We start from the raw sequence: 18811 nt of genomic DNA, 5'->3' as shown, positions 1-18811 counted from the left end.
AAGCTGCCACAATGAGCACCTGTTGAGAAAGGCCATTATTTGAAGCTGGAGGTTCTGGGTGAAAAGATCACTGTGAATTAATTTTGATTGCTTTACAGAACTCTCCATAACAAATGGTCTCTGACAAGGGTATCAGGGGACTTCCATTTGAAGGGGAGAAAAAAAGATTTTGTTTCTAGGAAGGTAACATAATCTCTGCAGTGACATTAAAACACACCAGTGGCTGCACTTGAATCTCTCTTCTGAAACAGATTGTATTTGCTTAGGTTACCAGGTATTAGGTTTTGGGAAGGGAAAGGGAAACAAATGATATCAAAATCTTATCTAAAAAGTTAGCTCAAAAGAATATGGCCAGAGATCCACGAATCTTGAATTGTTAAGGCATTTATTTGCTTACAAGTTTAATCACAGACACATTTCTGGGTATTCTGGATTGCTACATGCATTGCCAAAAAAAGAGGAGGAGGAGAAAAGAATAAATCAAAACAAAGAGGTTTTGCACTTGACTGAATAAATCAGCAGCTTTCTTGTATGTGTTAACTCCAATAGTAGTTAAAGTAATAGTAAGGATAACAAGAATATCTGGCAAGTGCTTCTCTTGCTTGGTACACAGGCTATTGAATGAAATGCTCTCTGTCTCTCTGAAAAGAAGTTTTCATCCAAAATATACAACAACACTACCTGTCTGTCACCCCCTGATTAAATCTAAGGCCAAGCTTACCATCTGTTTGTGCAAATGAAAAGTGTAATATTCTACCAACTACTCTGTATGACACTTTACTTAAGGGTTTCCTGCAAAATGATATTCAGTTCTTCCAAGGATTATTTTTAGAACAAAAAGAATCACCAGAAACCACTACGCTTTTAGCTAATAATCATGATCCAGTTGACTTTATGCTTGACTTGTCAACTCTTACCCATTAATTTTACATGAATTACAACTTCTGATTCCTTCAAAACTGGCTGTAGCAAAAACTACATGCATATGAAGATAATAAAATGCTCATAATGAATTCCTTTTTTATGTGTGTTCTGTTTTTAAGGTGACCTGAATTATATCATCAAGATATTAATTGCACCTACACAAAAATTTGGGTACCAGAGGCTTGTGTCTGTGGCTAGCAAAATCACTGCAGCCATAGTAAAGTCAGAATGTGGCCACATATTCTGAGAAATAAAAGTAAAAGAAGATCTCTAAGTAAATCAGACCCTGCACTTAGTTAATTTATGGTATAGGCAGGAATCAGTCTGATATTTGACCACCAGCCATATATAATGTTTCCAACTTTGGCAGAACCTGTTTTACAGCACAGGGCACGTGATAGCCACCCAAAGAAACAAATACTGATGCTCTTCTATTTATTTCTAAAACCCAGACTGATATATTGTCATAATCCCAGAAATATTAGAGGAACCCTTCCAGCAGTGGTGCATAGCTGTTCTAAATAAAACTGATAACCTGACCTGTTTGGAGTTGAAGGTAAACTCTGCACTGAAGAAATGCAAGTCAGCCCCATTTCCTGCACATGCCTTTGACAGCAGCACAGTCCTGCAGCCCTCATGTCCAGGTCCTGCCCTCCCAAACCTTCCCAAGGATGGATGCACGAGGGAGGAACTGACTGAACAGACACTGACTAGTATAAACTGCTTCTATTTGAATGAATTGAGGGCTTCTTCTACCTAATTTTCTTTTCTACCCAACTTCAGCTATCCTATATAACTCTTAATATTATATATATCTTCAACCAATAGATTTATTCTCTTGTCAATTCCACTATTCATCTAACATAAGACATGAAGCAATGGGTAAAAGGGGAAAAAATCCCATAGATGTTGTTTTATCTTAAAAAGACAAGAAAAGATGAAATCTTTCTAATAATGCCCCTGTGATTCTATTATAGCACATTAAAACCACAATGCACATCAGAAAAGTATGAGCAGTGGGAAATCTGTAATATATCACTTGCTTTTTTTTCTTCATGTCTCCAAAATAAACTACAACTTTCCCATGTTGAAAAGTTTTTCCTTAAGTTAATAAAATCTGTCACTTTCCATAATGGCTGATTGGAAGAAAGTCCACAGGTGCAGTATTCTGTTGTTCACAGCTTGGGAAGTCCTGGCTTATAATAAAAAGCCCTCTGTGTTATGGTCCTCCTTCCCCATCAATTCACATCAAGTATTATTAGAATCATCTGCCACCTCAGTGGTGCTTCCTCTGTGCTCAAACTGCAGAAGCAACAATGACATTTTAGTGCTCTGCAGGTGCTGCTGTGTGTGGTCAGGGACACAGAAGTGTGGCCTGCTATTGTTCTCCAGCAGCACTTTGATCTCAAACACAAAAAGCACAAAAAGCCACAGAGCTGCCTGCCCTATTCATTCTTATGCTGGGCTGATACTCGGCGCAGAGAGAAAGAAGAGGTGACAAGAGCTGGGCAATCCATAATATTTATTTCAGCAAATGCTTCAAATCTGTTTAAACGTCATAAAAACATGGCTCATTAAACTACAACAGCCTTGAAATTGTGTTATAAAACCACAAAACAAAAATCAATACTTCTGCTGAAAAGGAGGTAATGAAATATATCGAGTTGGTTGAAAAGTGGTTTGTATGAATCATAATATTATTATGTGCACAACGCTCCTGCTCCCAATACTTAAAGTTAACAAACTAGGGAGTGTTTTCTATCCCATCACTTAAACAGGTGCCACAAGGTGGTATTTATCAGTTATTTTCCAGACTTGATCCTTCTGCCATAAATAATGCTGGGATACAGGAGGCTTAGTAAAAGGGGATCAATCCAAGGCATATTTGCTACCTGAGCTTCAGCTGTTGTATTATTTCACAGTCTGATCAATACTGTGCTCCACAATAGCAAGAGAAAAAGCCTCAACATCACCCTGATGAGTCACTGTAGGTTTACTGCTGAACCAGAAAGAGGTAACTTTCTGATTTTATAAAGACTAAATTTGGTTAGCAGCATTTGACCACTATTTTATAGTTTAACTCTCAATTTCAAGTCTTTTGCAGTGACTTGTCCAGATTTTCAGCAGTTACATAAACTCTTCTGGAAACAACACTCCCTCTGCTGAAACAAAATCCTGTGAAATATTAATAGAACTCTCTGATTTTATTTTAACTGGGGTTGTTGGTCTGCAAGTGAATTCAGAGAAATCTGGTAGTTAGAAGTATTTTGACACTGACAATAATGGCATCAATATTTTGCTCAATCAACTACAAAAACCTAGAAACAATAAAGAATGGAAGGAAAAAGAGATTGAATAGTAACTAAATGAGACTAGCCAAAGGCTCAGCAGCTACTAGTAGCCACTGTACTCTCACCCTCCTCAAAAATTAACCCCCAAATCTGCCAAACTCTGTTTGTAATGAAATCAGAAGGCAGCAAAGCTTCCCATCCTGAAATCAGTTCATTTAAAAGGACAGTGCTCTATCCACACAAATCTTTCAAGATGAAATAAAGAAGAAAACTGTATATCAAATCAATTGATGGAAGGTGTAGGGAACTAAATGCAGTTTTTAAGACTTGTGCAGATTCCTTTAACTATATCCACCAAAAGAGAAAATGCATAATATTCAACAGAGTCCAGCCTGGGCTCTGGGAAGAGAGGAATACAGACCAGAACCTGAGGCTTCTGTACATCTGATTTGCTGAAGAGAAACAAGCGTTCTGATTTAGGACAAACTCATCCAAAACACTTCCATAGTTGCCCCTGCTGTAGCCAAACTCTTTTCTGCACATCACTTCTTACATATGAACATCATAGGGCAGACTGAGCCCTTGTAATGTGCCTCAGTATGAGGCACAGACCATGATGCACGTCCATCCCATCATTTTAGACACCTATGGTGGCACTGGGAACATTCTAGATGTTCACTCACCATGGGAAAACAAACGCTTAGTTTTATCCCCCAGCAGAAAAATCTCACTTCCTACAGCCTGTGAGCTTCTAATCCCAGCTGGGGAATGGTTCAGCAGAAGCTGAGGAAATGCCATCCTGTAAATGAACATCTCAACTTCCCTTTGGCATGCAGAATGAGCCAGCTTCTCCAATTCCAGCAGGGAGCCTTTCCAAATTATGCTTTTTACTACTTAACAGGAGGAGGAGAAAAGGTGCTATAGCTGGTAGCTACTGATATTTAATCTTACACTTATTTTTACTTTATTGTTTTCTATAAATAGTCTTGTCTTTCACCAGCTCTACTGCTGTTAGAACCTTTTCCAGTAACTGTCAGCATTACACAGAGCCTTAACCTCTGAGAGAGAAAGAAAGAAATGAGGGGGTGGAAGGGGAGAGACAACTACTAATCCTGCAGAGAGACGAATCACATCATCACAGGACTCCCTGCTACTTCAGAGCCTTCTACAGTAACCAGCTGTATCATACTTTTGTTTGCTTAAGGTTGAATCTCCCCAAAATGTTATTTGGAAATGCAGCAGCCTGGATCTGACCCTCTACAACCCCCAGTCACATCCCATGCCAGCTACAGGTCCTGGCTCCATCTGCACATTGCCCCTGCCCCTTGCATACGCGAAAATTAATCACACACTAGACTCATTTATTTCCTTTGATAACACTAAAAAAATAATAATATCATTACTTTTTGTGGGAAAGCTGCTGTCCAGAAGGGCAGGGGGCATGAGGATGATCTCAGTGTGTTTGTCTAGGATGTCAGCTGGTAACTGTCCACTGTCACAGGGCTTGGGCCATGATTTTAAGTGACTCTGTGTCAACACATTTTAACAGCTTGATTACTAGACAGGGTAGCACATTCTGAAAACCATGATTCCTTGGGATGGTTTAAATGGAGCATTATATAAATTGGAGTAGCAAAATAAACCATTGAACAAGCTTCAAATTTAGGCCAAATTGCAAAAGAGGAGGGGGGCTGGGGAGTTGGAAAGTGCTGGCCATATTCTTCTTATGTTAATATTGTCAATATCTAATTCTCATCTAAAAAGTAAGTCCTTCAAGATGAGTAGCAGAGCATAAGAAAATATTAGAGACTTGCACCAAAACCAGCAGCTGCAGGACTCCAATTTGCAGAGTTTATTTCAGTGCACTCTCCACTACACCACACTGGCCATGAGCCCTTTCATATCATCCTGCCTCAGATAATACCCTCAAACAAACCAGAAAGTCACAGAGGCAACAAGTCTGGCCCTAAATTGTCACACTGCATATCACCCAGTTTTTTTTTTTTATTAAATGTGACCTTTACAATTCAATGTACTTTTTCTTACCATTTTCTTCATATATGAGAAATATTTAAGGGGAACTGATTACCTGAATCTGTTATCTGTGATAAATATCACAGAACTGGAAATCAGCTCTGGGTACTTGTTTGTAAGGCAGCAATGGAATCAGTATTTCCTTGTACTGTTCCCAAGAAAGGGGCATCTTGTCTACATGGAAAATTTTAAAAGATCATGGCTACATCCAACAGTTGAGCAAAAATACAGTGTCTCTTGAGACCTTCTGCAAAATCTGATTATTTGATTATACAAATACAGTGAAAATGTGTCTATAATACAGGATTAACTTTTGAACTTCATCTAATAAATGACAAATAACATACTGAGGTACCAGCAGAGCACTTCCAGATGTTCCAGTAGATGCTGAAATGCAAAATACTTGTGTGTTGGCTGTTGTAGAACCATTTATGTTCCCAGAGAGTAGCCATGTATGATATACACACATTGTAAAAGACCAGTGAGAGATTTCCTATCTAAATACCCAAAATAAGCAAAATAAAAGGTAAGGAACTGTTGTTATTGTCATTTGACAAAACACATCAGGAGATTGGAGCAACTGGCTGAGACAACATGTGGCCTGGACCAGAGATGAAATTTCCATCTCCTGAATGATCCCCTTGCATTTTAGCCACAAGCAAAACATCTAGATAAGCCTCCAAGGTTCCAAATCACTCATAATTAAAAGGTAATAAATTCAATTCAGCAGTGCTAACAATAAAGGAATATGTGTGCACCAAGCCAGTGCATCCTCAGAGAGCAAAAACAACAAAACCACAGGTTCAAACAGCACCGATGCGGGAATTAAATTCCAGTATTGTTGTTAACTTTTCATTTTCACTAATGGCTTTTAAGAAAGCCAGACATTTTTCCTCAGTCCATTTTACCTTTTCCCTCCATTTGACAAATATTGATTTTCATTTCCTCCAAGTTTAAGTGCATTGAATGCTACTGTGACTGGTTTGTTTGCTTTTTTGTTTGTGTCCCAGCTTTATTGAGGATGCCAGCATGAATGCATACAGCTTTCAAAAGAAGGAATTGGTTTAATAACTTCTTAAGGTCCAGGAGAGAACACAGGGGCCCAGTCTGCTTTTTGTATAGTTCATGCAGGAAAAGTGACTCTAGGTGCCTGTCTGATGCCAGTAAGAAGACTCTGAAGTAACAGCCTGAGTGTTTCAAGCTGCTACTGCTGTGCTTTGTAACAACAGGACAAATTAAGGAGCCTTCTCCCCCACTTCAGTGCAAATTTAGACATACTCAGTGGCATTTGAAGCTAAGTCTATTTTGCAGGCAATTGTCCCTTTAGGAGGCTAGGTTTGGAAGGTAACACCTCATGAAATTCTGGCTCAAACAAGCCATAGCTTTATGAATTCTTTTCTGCCTGACTCACTGATACATAAGCTCGACCTGCTTTTGCAAAATGGTCTCCTTAAGCTTTGCAAACCTGCCCAGCACATTTTGGACCCTTTCCTATCTCAAATAAGGAAACAAATAAGAACTCCCTCAGACATTGATATGAATGAAGAGGGCGTATGACATCTATTGCATCCATTCAAATATGGAAGCAGGAGAAATCTCAGTGGACAGGAATAAACACCTGAACTGAAAGGGAAAGAAAGTAACACCTTAAACAGCCACATCCAGCACTACAAAAATTGTCTGTGCAGCACTCAGGCACTCTTCAGGGCTAGAAGCCAAAATAAGTTCAGCTGACTGAAGCAGGGGTTAGGTTGGTTTATGTGTATCAGCACCAGAGCTCTGTGCTGGTGTTTGGGGCTCCCCACAGCTGAGCTAACAGGCGATTTAACACCACAGCCAGCCCCTTCTCAGCAGCAGCTCTGACACAAGGGGCTGAGACCACTCAGTGCTCAGCCGAGACACATAAACCTCTGAAATCTGTTCTGTCCCTCTCCACATAATTTCTTACTATGAATCCTCTAACCACCAGAAAGACAGAGTTCATATGAACGCATATTTAGTACCAAACATGATTATCCACTCAGTTATTGTACATATTAAATAAATGTTGGCTTCACTACGTATTAACTGACATTTTAAAATCCCATGAAAGTGAGGCAACTCAATTATTCACTGCTAGAAAAAGCTTATCTTCCAAACAGGCAGTGCTTTGAAAAAAATTCTTAACATCATTCATCTGATTAATCTCACTGCCTTCACTTTGGAATAATTTTTAATAAAAAATATGAGGAAAAAGAAAGTAGTGATGAGCAGGGTTAAATCCATCATAGTGTGCCAGACCACTCCATTTTTTGCTTTCCATATTAAATTCTAAATAGTTCTCATGTTGCACCACCTGATGCCAGGTGCTTCGGGGCTTCTGCTACACCCACCTGACACTGTGATGCTGCATTTTTAAGACCTTTAAATAATGAAAATAGACCTTTGCACTTCAGCACTGTGCTGGCCAAGAGAGCTGTCTGTACAGATGATGTGAATGTCTGCTAACATGGAGAGACTTCTTACTTTTGAAATGAAATGACACCAGAAGTTTCAGGGCTGATCTTTCCAGAGAGAATCTTCCTTATCAGCAGAGGTGACCAGGTATAACATGGGCATGGACGCATTTTTAGTGCCCATCTAACCTGACTTTAAAGTTTCTTCCAGAAGTGACAGTAACTTCTGAAAGTTCAGAAGAGCTTGCAGCTTGGGGTAACTAATTAACTGCTATGAAAAGAAGGGTGGCATCACTTTCTTACTTTGCAGCTCTGCAGTGGGTGCTCTCACAGGTGTACTGCATGCTCTGAGATATTGGCCTTGCTCTCCACACAGAGCATTGCACAGAATGACTGCAGCCCTCACGGGCATGTTCCTCACCAGCTCCTGCACTGCTAGACACACCTGAGCACTGAAGAAATTTCCTCTTTCCTGCTCTCCTTTTTTCACTCTTTTTTTGGTCTCCTTCCCACATCATTGAGAAATTTTGCCTCTTAAGAAATTTAGCTTGTGGATTCAAAAATACACGTCTAAATTAAAACAGAAGATAAAATGAAAACTGAAGAGATTTGTGGTAGGACAAAACAATAATATAATTTAAGCCAGAAATGTCATTTTAATCACTATCATTCCTACATCTCATTACCTCTAAAATATTTCAGTCACTGGATGTGGTTCAGGGCATCCTGGTATCCCATGTCCCTGGAACAAGACCTTCCCAGGAAGGAATCACAATGCACTCACCAGCTTACAGGCATCTCCTAGGCCACTGTCAAAGTGACACAGGGACTTGCTTAGGGTAACCATTCCAATATTAGCTGCAACCTGGATGTAAAACCCAGAAATATCAAATCAGAAAATCACAAACACAGCTGTCAGTAACTCTGTTCTCAGCTGAAGCTCCATACTTTCCAATTATTCCTGTTCTTTCCTATTAAGATTTGTATTTCCAAGCCTCTACTCCTGAATGCTTTGTCTAGAGATACATATTTATATAACAGCCCGTGTTGTAGGTGAAATCTTTAGGTCATTATATTTCAGCTTGGCAGTTAACAGACATACTGCTTCCAACTTGTATAAATAACTGCACATACTTATTTGCAAAACGTTATTTTAACTTCTGTCAACTCATATGCATAAGAAAAGGAAAACAAATTTTAAAAAGTTATTTTAATTGGTAAAAAAACCAAACAAACTCCAACCAAAGACGAACAAACCTGAGAACTACTGAACACTGACAGGGAAACAAACCTATGGAACACTGGCAAGGAGACTGCAAAAAAGAACTGTCGTGCTACGAAGTCACACCTTCTGCTGCCAAGTAAAACTGGCCTCCTGCAAAGATACAGCCAGGTAAATTGTGACTTCAGGACTTTCAAAAGCAGGAAGCACGCCCAAAAAAGTTGTCAAAACAAGCAGCAATCCTTGCATTTTGATGGTCAGCAAATATTCTTCACAAAGCAGGAACAAACCGAGGCATTTGTTGCCTGCTGCGACTGGGAGGGCTTGCAACCCGTCCCTAAATCTCAAACCAAAGCCCAGCCTAGGAAGAAACACTGAAATTCAACAGGCTTTTCCCTGAGGAAAGGAGGATTTGGTTGTCATCAGCGCAAGAAATAACCCGGGCACTTTGCTGCTTCCTCTCCCTTCTCCCTGGCCAATACAGAAACCTCATTCCTGCCCTCCCCATGTGCTGCCCCGGTTGTCTCTCCACTCCGCCGGTATCGCGGGTCCTTTTGGCCAGCCCTTCCCTCCGTCTGGTCTGCCCCGCTGCATCTGCCCCGTGCGGCCGCGGGTGTGAAGCCCTCGGGGGTGAAGCGATCGCCTTCGGGCCGCTCCGCCGCCGGCCCCGCGCCCGGCCCCGCTCGGGGCAGCCCCGAGGGCCCCGGGCCGGCGCTGGCAGCGCTGCCCGGCGGGAGGGGCCGTGCCCGGCCCGCTCGGTCATGCCGCTCCGCCGCGGGCTCTGACCGAGCCGGGAAGTTTCGCACGCCATCAGCCCAGTTTTTAAATAAATCACGTCTGTTTCTGGGTGAAGAAAATTACTCGGGATGATTAAATGATTGCGTTGAACGATCGCTGGCGCTTAAGAGAAAGAAAAAGAGAATACCAACCCACCCCACTGTGCTTTATTTTAATGGATGATAAAATTGTGATGGGCGAGACGAGGTGGGGGGGGGGAAGGGTGAGGGGGGAAAGAAAACTTTGTTGCTAATGAGAAAAATGAGGCCGCGAAAACAAAACCGTAAAGAAAAAAATTCCACTCTTGAATAAGGATTAATTCAGTGTCTGTGAATAAGAAACGCTGCGCTGGGTTAATTGCAGCGAGGTAGCGCGGCTCCCAGCTGCGAGGCGATGCGGGCACCTTTGTGCGCTTGCCAGGACAGCTCTGGGGAGAGGTAACTTCCCCCGGTCCCCAAGGTCTCGTGTCGAGTAACGGGAAATTTAAAATTCCGCGTTTCCAGAGCAAGTTATTCCCACCCCTTCCCCCGCTTCCCTCGCAGGAGGCCAGCCGGGCGCTCCGCCTGACGGGGCGGGGAGCCCCGAGCCGCCCTGGCCCCGCACCCTGCGGGCACAGGGACGGTGCTCCCGGCTGCTGCAGCGGGCTGGCCCCAGCCCGGATCGGGGCTGGCAGGAGAAAGGGAACGGGAGGCTCCTGCATAGCTCGGGGACAACGGCCCGGCAACTTCCGCGCAGCGGGCGGCTCAGCCCGGGCATCCATCCCTCAGCCCGGCACAGCCCGGGCACTCATGGCTCAGCCCGGCTCAGCCGCCTCGGCTCAGCCCGGGCACTCATGGCTCAGCCCGGCTCAGCCCGGGCATCCATCCCTCAGCCCGGCACAGCCCGGGCACTCATGGCTCAGCCCGGCTCAGCCCGGGCACTCATGGCTCAGCCCGGCTCAGCCCGGGCATCCATCCCTCAGCCCGGCACAGCCCGGGCACTCATGGCTCGGCCCGGCACAGAGGGATGGTAGCCCGGGCCGCTCCTCCGGCCAGCACCCACCTCCGCCGACGGCAGCGCGGAGCGAAGCAGAGCACGGCGGGGCCGCGGCCGGGCTCAGGGGCCAGCGGGCTGTCCCGGGGAGCCGCAGCAGCCAGCACCGCAGGGAAACGCTTCGGAAGGGCTGGGGGACAAAAGGGTCTGTCACCCCCGGCGGGTGCGGGGGCAGCACATTCCCTCGGGCAGCTGCCCCTCCTTGGTGCCAGCGGCCCCTCAGCCGAGCCCGGTGCGCGCTGTGCGCGCAGGGTCCCCTCACGGAACGGGCCGGGGGGACTCCCCAAGGTACGAGAAAGAAAATCGCTCCTTTTTTTTTTTTCTGGTATTGTTTGTTTTTTAGCCCCCGATTGTGCCAAGCACGTACGTTACCCACCGGCGGGATCATCCGGGTGCCCGGGAAGGTTCGCGAGTGCGGGGTCCGCCTGCCCCGGGCGCGGCTTCCCTCGGAACATAAAGACTCCGCTTCCCCGTGGGAAGAGGCCCCGAGGGCTGAAGTTAAAGGCACTCATGAAACTCAAGCCGCGGAGAGGAAACCCTCCCGGAGCGCTGGGGGCTGCTAACACTTCCCTGGCAACTTTTCTGTTGCACAAATCTCGACTCAGTTTAAAAGGAGAATTAGTTAGTATTTCATTGATAAAATCATCAAAATCCTTTTAATTTACCTTTTTCTGAGACCAAAAGGTGATTTAAAATTCTTAAATATTCACATTGACAAGCCAGCTGGCTCTAACGTACAACTTACATGTTAACAAAAATGTATATCATGTACCAGGTGAATCATCACATTCGAACAGGAAAAGTCCTAAAGACATGAAGTCCAAGAGGTATCCAGACTACAGCGTTAATATGCAGGATTCACAATCATAGGGAGGGGAAAAGTCCTCAAGAAAAGCATTTCTCGCCCCAGCTCTTCAGTTGTAAATCCTCTCTAATGCCCGATTTGCAACTCAGGCTATGGGAAGAGTTAAGTGATCATTTCTTGTTTAAAAAGGTGGGAAACTCCCCTCCACAGTGATCCTGAAAAATAATCCTGTAACACAAAACACCTGAATTTTTGAATTGTTTAAAAAAAAATAGTCACATGGACACAAAATTGGCTATGCCTGTAGGTGGTTTTGAAGGCATAATTTGAAGGCAGCCAATCTGATTTATTTTTCATAAATTGTAAAGAGATGAATCTCTACTGGGTGAAAATATTGGACTGAATTATGTTTGACAAACTCCCATTGAGGTTAATGATCATGGCAGGTTTTTAAGGGAAGCCAAATCATGTGCAAGGCCAAAGCAATTGGGTTTTGTTTGGTATGTTTTTTTACAATCAAGTTATAAACCCCACATAGTATATGGAGGCTTGCAAGTGGACATCTTAACACAGGTATAGCAGCGTAAGCATGCCACAAACATACAATCTCATAAAATAAAATTAATATCAAATATAAAGCATTTGAACCAAATCAAGCCTTAAACATAATAAATTATTTCCTTCAAAGGAAACTTACCTAGGCTCAATAAGGTCTTTGCTAGCAGCATTTTTTTTAATAAACAAATTAAAAATGCCAAAATATCTACAATTTTATGAGAAGGAGGAGTTGAATAGTTAAGGAGAAATTTCTCACTATTGGGGGTATGAAAAATATACTAGCAATTAATATGCAATACACATATGTATATCCATACTTACAGATATAAACACGCACATACAACCTGGACAGTTCATGTTAACCAAGGGAAAGGCTAAATAATACAAAGTGATTACTAAGTACAAGTACACTTTAAAAACACAGAGACAGCGAATTTTTTATCTGTTGCAAAAATGTATTTGATTACTCGAGTAAAATTACAGTATCTCTGCTGTTAGTAAGTATTAAATGTTAAAGAAACTGGACCTCTTTTCCTTTCAACTTTCCGAGAAAGTGCATGTAACAGTCCAAGGTTCCCCCTGTCCCCCCCAATGCCTAATACAAAATAAACAAACACTATACTTGTTCCCTTGGTCAAGGAGTAGGGCTTGGTCTTGTAAGGAACATATGTACATTTTAATGAAAGTGATGTCTTATTGTATATACAGGAGCATCTATAGTTGTCCACGGAAGTTGTTCAAGATGCCATACTTAGCAGCATTGTGAAAGTCCAGCACATTTTCTATAATGAATATACCTACAAGGCAAAATGTTACGTCTCAGTTTCAACTACCAAAACAACACTTCAGTATCTTCTCTAATAATCCGCGTGCTTATTACTGTACAGAAATGTATTAACATTTAAGACGACTCAAGTAAAAAGCACAATACAAATAACAGTTCAAAACAGAAAATGTTAAACCTACAAAAATTAAAGCAGTTTTAATTTTATAATAAAAATCAAAAACTGAGCTGTGTAAAGGACCCACACTGTTCAGTCTATATTCTCTCAGTCTTTTTCTTAATTCTGTCTGGAAAAATTAGACAATGTGTTTGCTGATAAAGTTTCCAGCAGGATCAAAGTGTACATTTATATACAGATTTTTATTAGAGATCTAATGCATCACTGAGGCATCGCATCAATACCAGAGTTTGTGTTAAACTGGATATAGAAAATAAGTTAATGCCAGAATAAGATCACCTAGCAGAACAGACTTGCAACTGCCATAAATGTTACAGCAAGTTTACAGCACTCTAGTCGATTAGTATTTAGTTCAAAATACGGGAGACCAAAGTTAATGCTTGCATTTGTTTGCAAAGCAAGGTTATATCACTAATAAATAAGCTCTCTTAGAACTCTAGAAGTAGAACATGGTACAAAACAAAGTCTTTGTAATGTTGTAGCCTGCAGCTTGAAAAAAGCAACCCTAGGTTGCACTATTTGCAGGAATGTTATTTACGGAGTTCTTTTTCCTAATTTGTTACAATTTCTTTGTTGTCCTCCACGAAACGCGTGAAACGGAAGTTAGTCCCATTTTCATTGCTTGCCATTTTCTCCAGACCAGCTAGAGGTGCGTTGGGTTCTGAATTCTGGAGCTTCTCCAGGCTTCCTGTCAAGCCACTGATGGGAGAGCTGCCACCATTGCCCAGGCCCCCCGGTGCTGGAGGGATGCCCCCATTCTGGATGACCGAGATCTCGTTGGTCTTCATGGCCAAGCCATTGGAGAGTGCAGCTGCATACTGGTTCCAGAAGCTGGACGGGTCTCCATTCCCTGACCGTGCAGCCAAATCCTTCTGAAACATTTCTGGGAACTTCACAGGATTGCCTCCTAGGAATGTCATGGGGCCATCTACAGAAAGTCGTCTGCCTCGTCTTGCAGGAGTACTGTTCCACATGTGAGTGCCCATGTGAACCTGGAAACAAAGAAAGGAAGAAACAAACAAAAAACAAAAATAGAGGTTGACAGGAATTTCAAACTTATTTTGATCAGAGAGAAGGCAGAAGTCCGTGAACATGTCCAGTCTTGTTACACAATGAATGGCATTAAAGATAGAGGATACAGGGCTCTGGAATAATACACTACTTCTAGGTTAGCCCATCACCATTACCCAGAATAACCTGTTCTCCTGCTGAACAATGCATTGCTTCTTACTCTTTTTTTATTACATGTATTTAGTTTATAATGACTTTGCATTATTCTGTCAATTGCTGCTTTCAGGGCTAGAATTGCTATGTCCACTTTCATTGCAATGGTAAGTATTGTATTTGACACCCTTTACCCTATAAAGGTCCTTTTCAGACAGGCAGAAAGTATCCTTTACTGATTGCTCATCGGAGGGCCTTGTGCATAGACAGAATGGCCTGAAAGTAATTATTCATCTCACATTACTGGCAGCAACCTCTAGAGAAATACTCTGTCAACAGAAAAATGTACACAGTAAAGTGCTCAACTGGTGTCCTAAAACTTGAGTATATTTGCTTTTTCAAACACATATCAGTAGGAAATGTTAGTTATATAATCAATTAAAGTAATGCCCATTATTTCCAGAATTATGTTAATAGTTTTTTTAAACACTCATCTTACACGATAGTTATGAAAAACATCACATTCAAGAGCCTTTCACTTCTTGAAGAGGTGTGTGAGTTACAAAATGCATTTCTCTGTTAATTAATACTCCTTACCATCATTTGGCTGTTCTGTTTCACACTCTGCATAGACAGGCCTTGCTGGTAGATGAATTTTAATTAAATCAAAACAGCTCATGCCTCAGACTTGCTGCCAACACGAGCACTCAACAAGAGGCCATCTAGGTCTACTGGAGCTGACTAAACACAGAGTCACAGCATAAACACCCAAGGTACCACTGCTGCAACACTAATAGGTGTCAAAAATCAAAAACCCCCAGCAAGGAGAAAATGAAATCAAAGGACAATAAGAGGAAAAAAGTACCTTCAGATTGCCTTTTGTTGTGAATGCTCTTCCACATATAGTGCAGGCAAAAGGTTTCTCACCAGTGTGTGTCCTTTCATGGATCTGCAGAGCACTGGAAGAAGAAAACGTTTTCCCACACGTGTTGCAGTAGTGCTGTTTTGGAGTTCTTCTGGGGAGAGCAGGGAGCAGCACAGGGGACGTGGCAGAGGACAGTGGCCCCGAAGCAACTAGACCAGAGGAGGCTTCTTTGCTGTCCTGAGGAGAGCCATGCACAAAGCCGTTAACCTCGGTCTTTATGAGCGATGACAGAGTGTTCGCGGGCATCACTGAAGAGTTCTGATTGGGGCCGATGCTGGAGTTGGGCTCAAAAAGCTGTGATGGTAGATCTCGCATTTGATGTGTCAACATATGCTGCTTCAAATTACCCTTTGTGGAAAAGCCACGATTGCAAACTGTGCAAATAAATGGTCTCTCTTTGGTATGACTTCTGTAATGAATGTCCAAGGCACTCTGACAAGCAAACGTTTTGCCACAAATGTCACATGCAGTGTTTTTAAATTTACCTCTATCTCTGAAAGGAAAGAGCATACTCAGGGACTCTTCTTTAATCATTTTATCAGTGTTACTAGACGTCAAATCCAAAGCACCACTGTTAGCAGGGGTTGGAGACAAACCGTTGGCAAACTCACTTGGTAAAGCTCTTAATGGTTTCTCTTCAATACTTGGTGACTTGTGGTAATCATTAGTGCTGTTGGATGGGGACAAGGCCTGCATGGAAGAGGTAGACTCTGAGACAGCAGGGCTTCCAGCACTTTGGCTTTCCATATCGCCACCCACAGACGACGAATCATTAGTTAAAACGTCCCCTTCCACTGACCCATTTTCTACTGACTTCAGGCTTGCCTGAAGTTGTTCAGCAAGGCCGGCATTGATCATCTTCATCTGATTTTCCAGAGCAGCAATACTTGACATTTCCAGGGGCAGAGGGGAAGAAGACAAGCTGTCTTGTGATGCATCCACGGATTTAGGTGTATCTGGCACGCTGCTGTCAGGACAGTCTTCCATATTCTCATCTGAGAAGTTGTCTATGTCATCAAAATTCTTATCATCAAAAGATCCCGTATCTGATTCCATTGACTCAGGATAGTTTTCTGTCACTGGGGTGTTTGGGATCTGTCCTCCCATGTGCATTCGGATATGCTGCTGCAGCACAACAGCGTTTGTGAATTTTTTCTGGCAGATTGGGCAAGAATGTTGCACTCTCAGCGGGGGCATGGCACGATGGACACTGTAGTGAGTCTTTAAGTTGCCCTTAGTAGTGAAAGCACGACCACAGATTTTACATTTGAATGGCCTCTCTCCAGTATGGGTGCGATAATGCATTTTCAGTGCGCTCTGGCAACTGAGAACTCGATGGCAAATGATGCACTCGTTAGGATCAGTTGCCTTTTTGTCAATGTTTTCTACAAGCTGCTGCAATTTTGATGTTTCAGATGCTGGCGTTGAATCCAATAGTCCTCCAAATGGAAACTTTGCCTTAAATTGCTCTGACATGAGAGGCATCAGTGGATTTGTAAAAGTGGCGACACCGCTGGAGCCCGAGTCTGCTGCTGGGGAGCTCACAGAGCTGCTCATGTTAGTGATGGTGCTTGAGTTTTGAGGGTTTTCTTCCGTTTTGCCATTTGAGGTAGGCAACGCTCCAGCCTCTACCTCATCAGAAAGTCCATTGGAAATTTTTGATGTGGGGTCAGCTGTTCCCGAGTCACTCTTGACAGAGCAGGGAGGGCTAGCAGAAGGATGGCTAATGGGAATCGGCTGAGGCTCCTCAGTTTTGATGAATGGGGTCAAGCTTGGAATTGTTGGTGGGAGTGGCAGGCCAACAGAAGTTGTTAGGGTGGAGAGGACTGGCTTGCTGTCCAGCCAGCTTGTGACAGGTTTCTCTGGTGGTATAGACATCCCATAAGGAATACCCGTGCTTGTAGGAATATTGTCCAAATGCTCTGGCACTGGGTATGGATTCATTTGAATATGAGGGTATTTTTCTTTGTGACGCTGAAAGTGGACTTTTAAGTTTCCCTTTGTGGAGAACCTGTTTCCACATATGTTGCATTTAAATGGCCTCTCGCCAGTGTGAGAACGCAAATGAATCTGCAAGGCACTGTCACTCCCAAACACTTTAGCACAGAACCTGCATTTATGCTTAAAGAATGCCTCATCTGAATTACTTTTTGCTTCAAATGCAGTTACATTTGGTGGCTTGCTTTTTCTTTGCTGTGCCAAGGCAGTCAAGGAGTTTAAATCCTCTGCAGGTGTTCCAATATTGGACAAGGGACTGGAGAAAACAGAGTTACTAGGGGTGGGCTGAGGTAGAAGTGGATTAGATGCAGGACTTAATAAACTGCTTATTGCAAAAGCTGGTGAAGATGATGCTGATACTGGTGGGTTGGTGAGCTGTGAGCCACCAAGAGTTGAAGCCACTTTTTCTGAGGACGGTGTTGTAACTGCTGCTGCCAATATGTTAATATTTGGAGAAGAGCCACTATTGGATGGAATTAGAGTGTTGCCAGGGTTGCTCTGAGGTAGCTGTATAGGGGGTAGCTGTTTCACACCACTGATGCTGGCAGATTGACTAGCAAGGCTTTGTGCTAATCCAGCTGCTGCAGCCAGCTGCTGGGATAAATGGGAACTTAATGTGGACAAGGGGTTGGCAGATGTTCGTAAAGTACCTTGAGAAGGGCTAGAAGATGTTGGCATGTCTGTATTTTGGGTAGCCAACAACAATATTTGGTGACGAATTTGTTCAATCAGTTGCAACTGATGGATCTGCTGCTGCTGCAATGCCAACAGTTGCTCCATCAGGGCAGGGACAGCGAGTTTAGTGCTCGATGCCCCGTTACATCTTGCCTCCTGTGAGAACTGTGCTACTGCCACTTTAGTACTCTGCAGGTTTTCAATTATTACATTACTATTTATCACTGAAAAGTTGCCTAGTGTTGTCAGATCCCCTATGTGAGGTAGAGAGGTTGTTACAGCTGAGGTACCCATTGTGGAGCTGTTACTGCTTGTAATACTATTGTTGACACTCTTGGAACTGCTACTGCTATTGTTAATGCTGGAAGCCTCCACATCCATGGATTCTTCCCTGTCAAGTTTGTTATGCTCTGAAAGGTCACTGCAGTCTACTTGATCTGTGTTATTAACTGTGTCATTCATCTGTTCATCAGGATTATCAGAAGGGGAACTAGGAGGGAAGGTTTCAGAAGGAGAAGCTGGATTTTCATTCACAATTAAAACTAATTGATTTTTAGTACAATTCTTCTTGTGTTGCAGGAGATCTGATAATTCAAAGAACTCAGCACAGCACCTGCCACAGACATGGGCGTCCTTGTTCTTAGTGGTTCGATTTGCTTGACCCTTTTCTGTGTCTCCTAAAACATCAAAAGATGATGGATTAGGAACCAACCAGTAAATACAAAAAAAAATCTGCAGGACATTTTATTTAAAATTACTGGTTTTATCTACCACTCTAAAACAGAGTAAGATTGCACATGAAAATAGATCAATATTCCTACTTCACAAAAATAAGTCAAAAGCACCATTTAAAACTGTACAAGGGAGTTTTATCAATCCCTGTGTCTTAGATTATCATTTGCTTCAGATAATCCATCAAAATATAAAATACTATGAACTGAAGGCATTGGAGCATAATGAAATTCCATAGCAAAGTATTGATTTCCAATAATTCATACTGCTTATTGTC

General features: G+C 42.7%; 1 protein-coding gene across 2 annotated transcripts in view; it reads right to left on the bottom strand.

Moving 5' to 3' along the window:
• Positions 1-12519: 12519 nt before the first annotated feature.
• The window catches only part of SALL1 (spalt like transcription factor 1), a 22627-nt gene continuing 16335 nt past the window's right edge, over positions 12520-18811 (bottom strand). For both annotated transcript variants that reach the window (XM_030956037.1, XM_030956036.1), the window contains 2 exons: positions 15070-18479; positions 12520-14032 (listed from right to left, as the gene is read on the bottom strand). In XM_030956037.1, the coding sequence (XP_030811897.1) occupies positions 13592-14032; positions 15070-18479 (3851 nt within the window). In that variant the 3' untranslated portion in view covers positions 12520-13591. The remainder of the gene's footprint in view (positions 14033-15069; positions 18480-18811) is intronic.

The sequence above is a fragment of the Camarhynchus parvulus genome, chromosome 11 (assembly GCF_901933205.1).
Source record: "Camarhynchus parvulus chromosome 11, STF_HiC, whole genome shotgun sequence".
Classification (NCBI taxonomy): Eukaryota; Metazoa; Chordata; class Aves; order Passeriformes; family Thraupidae; genus Camarhynchus; species Camarhynchus parvulus.
This window is presented reverse-complemented; position numbering and strand designations above follow the sequence as displayed.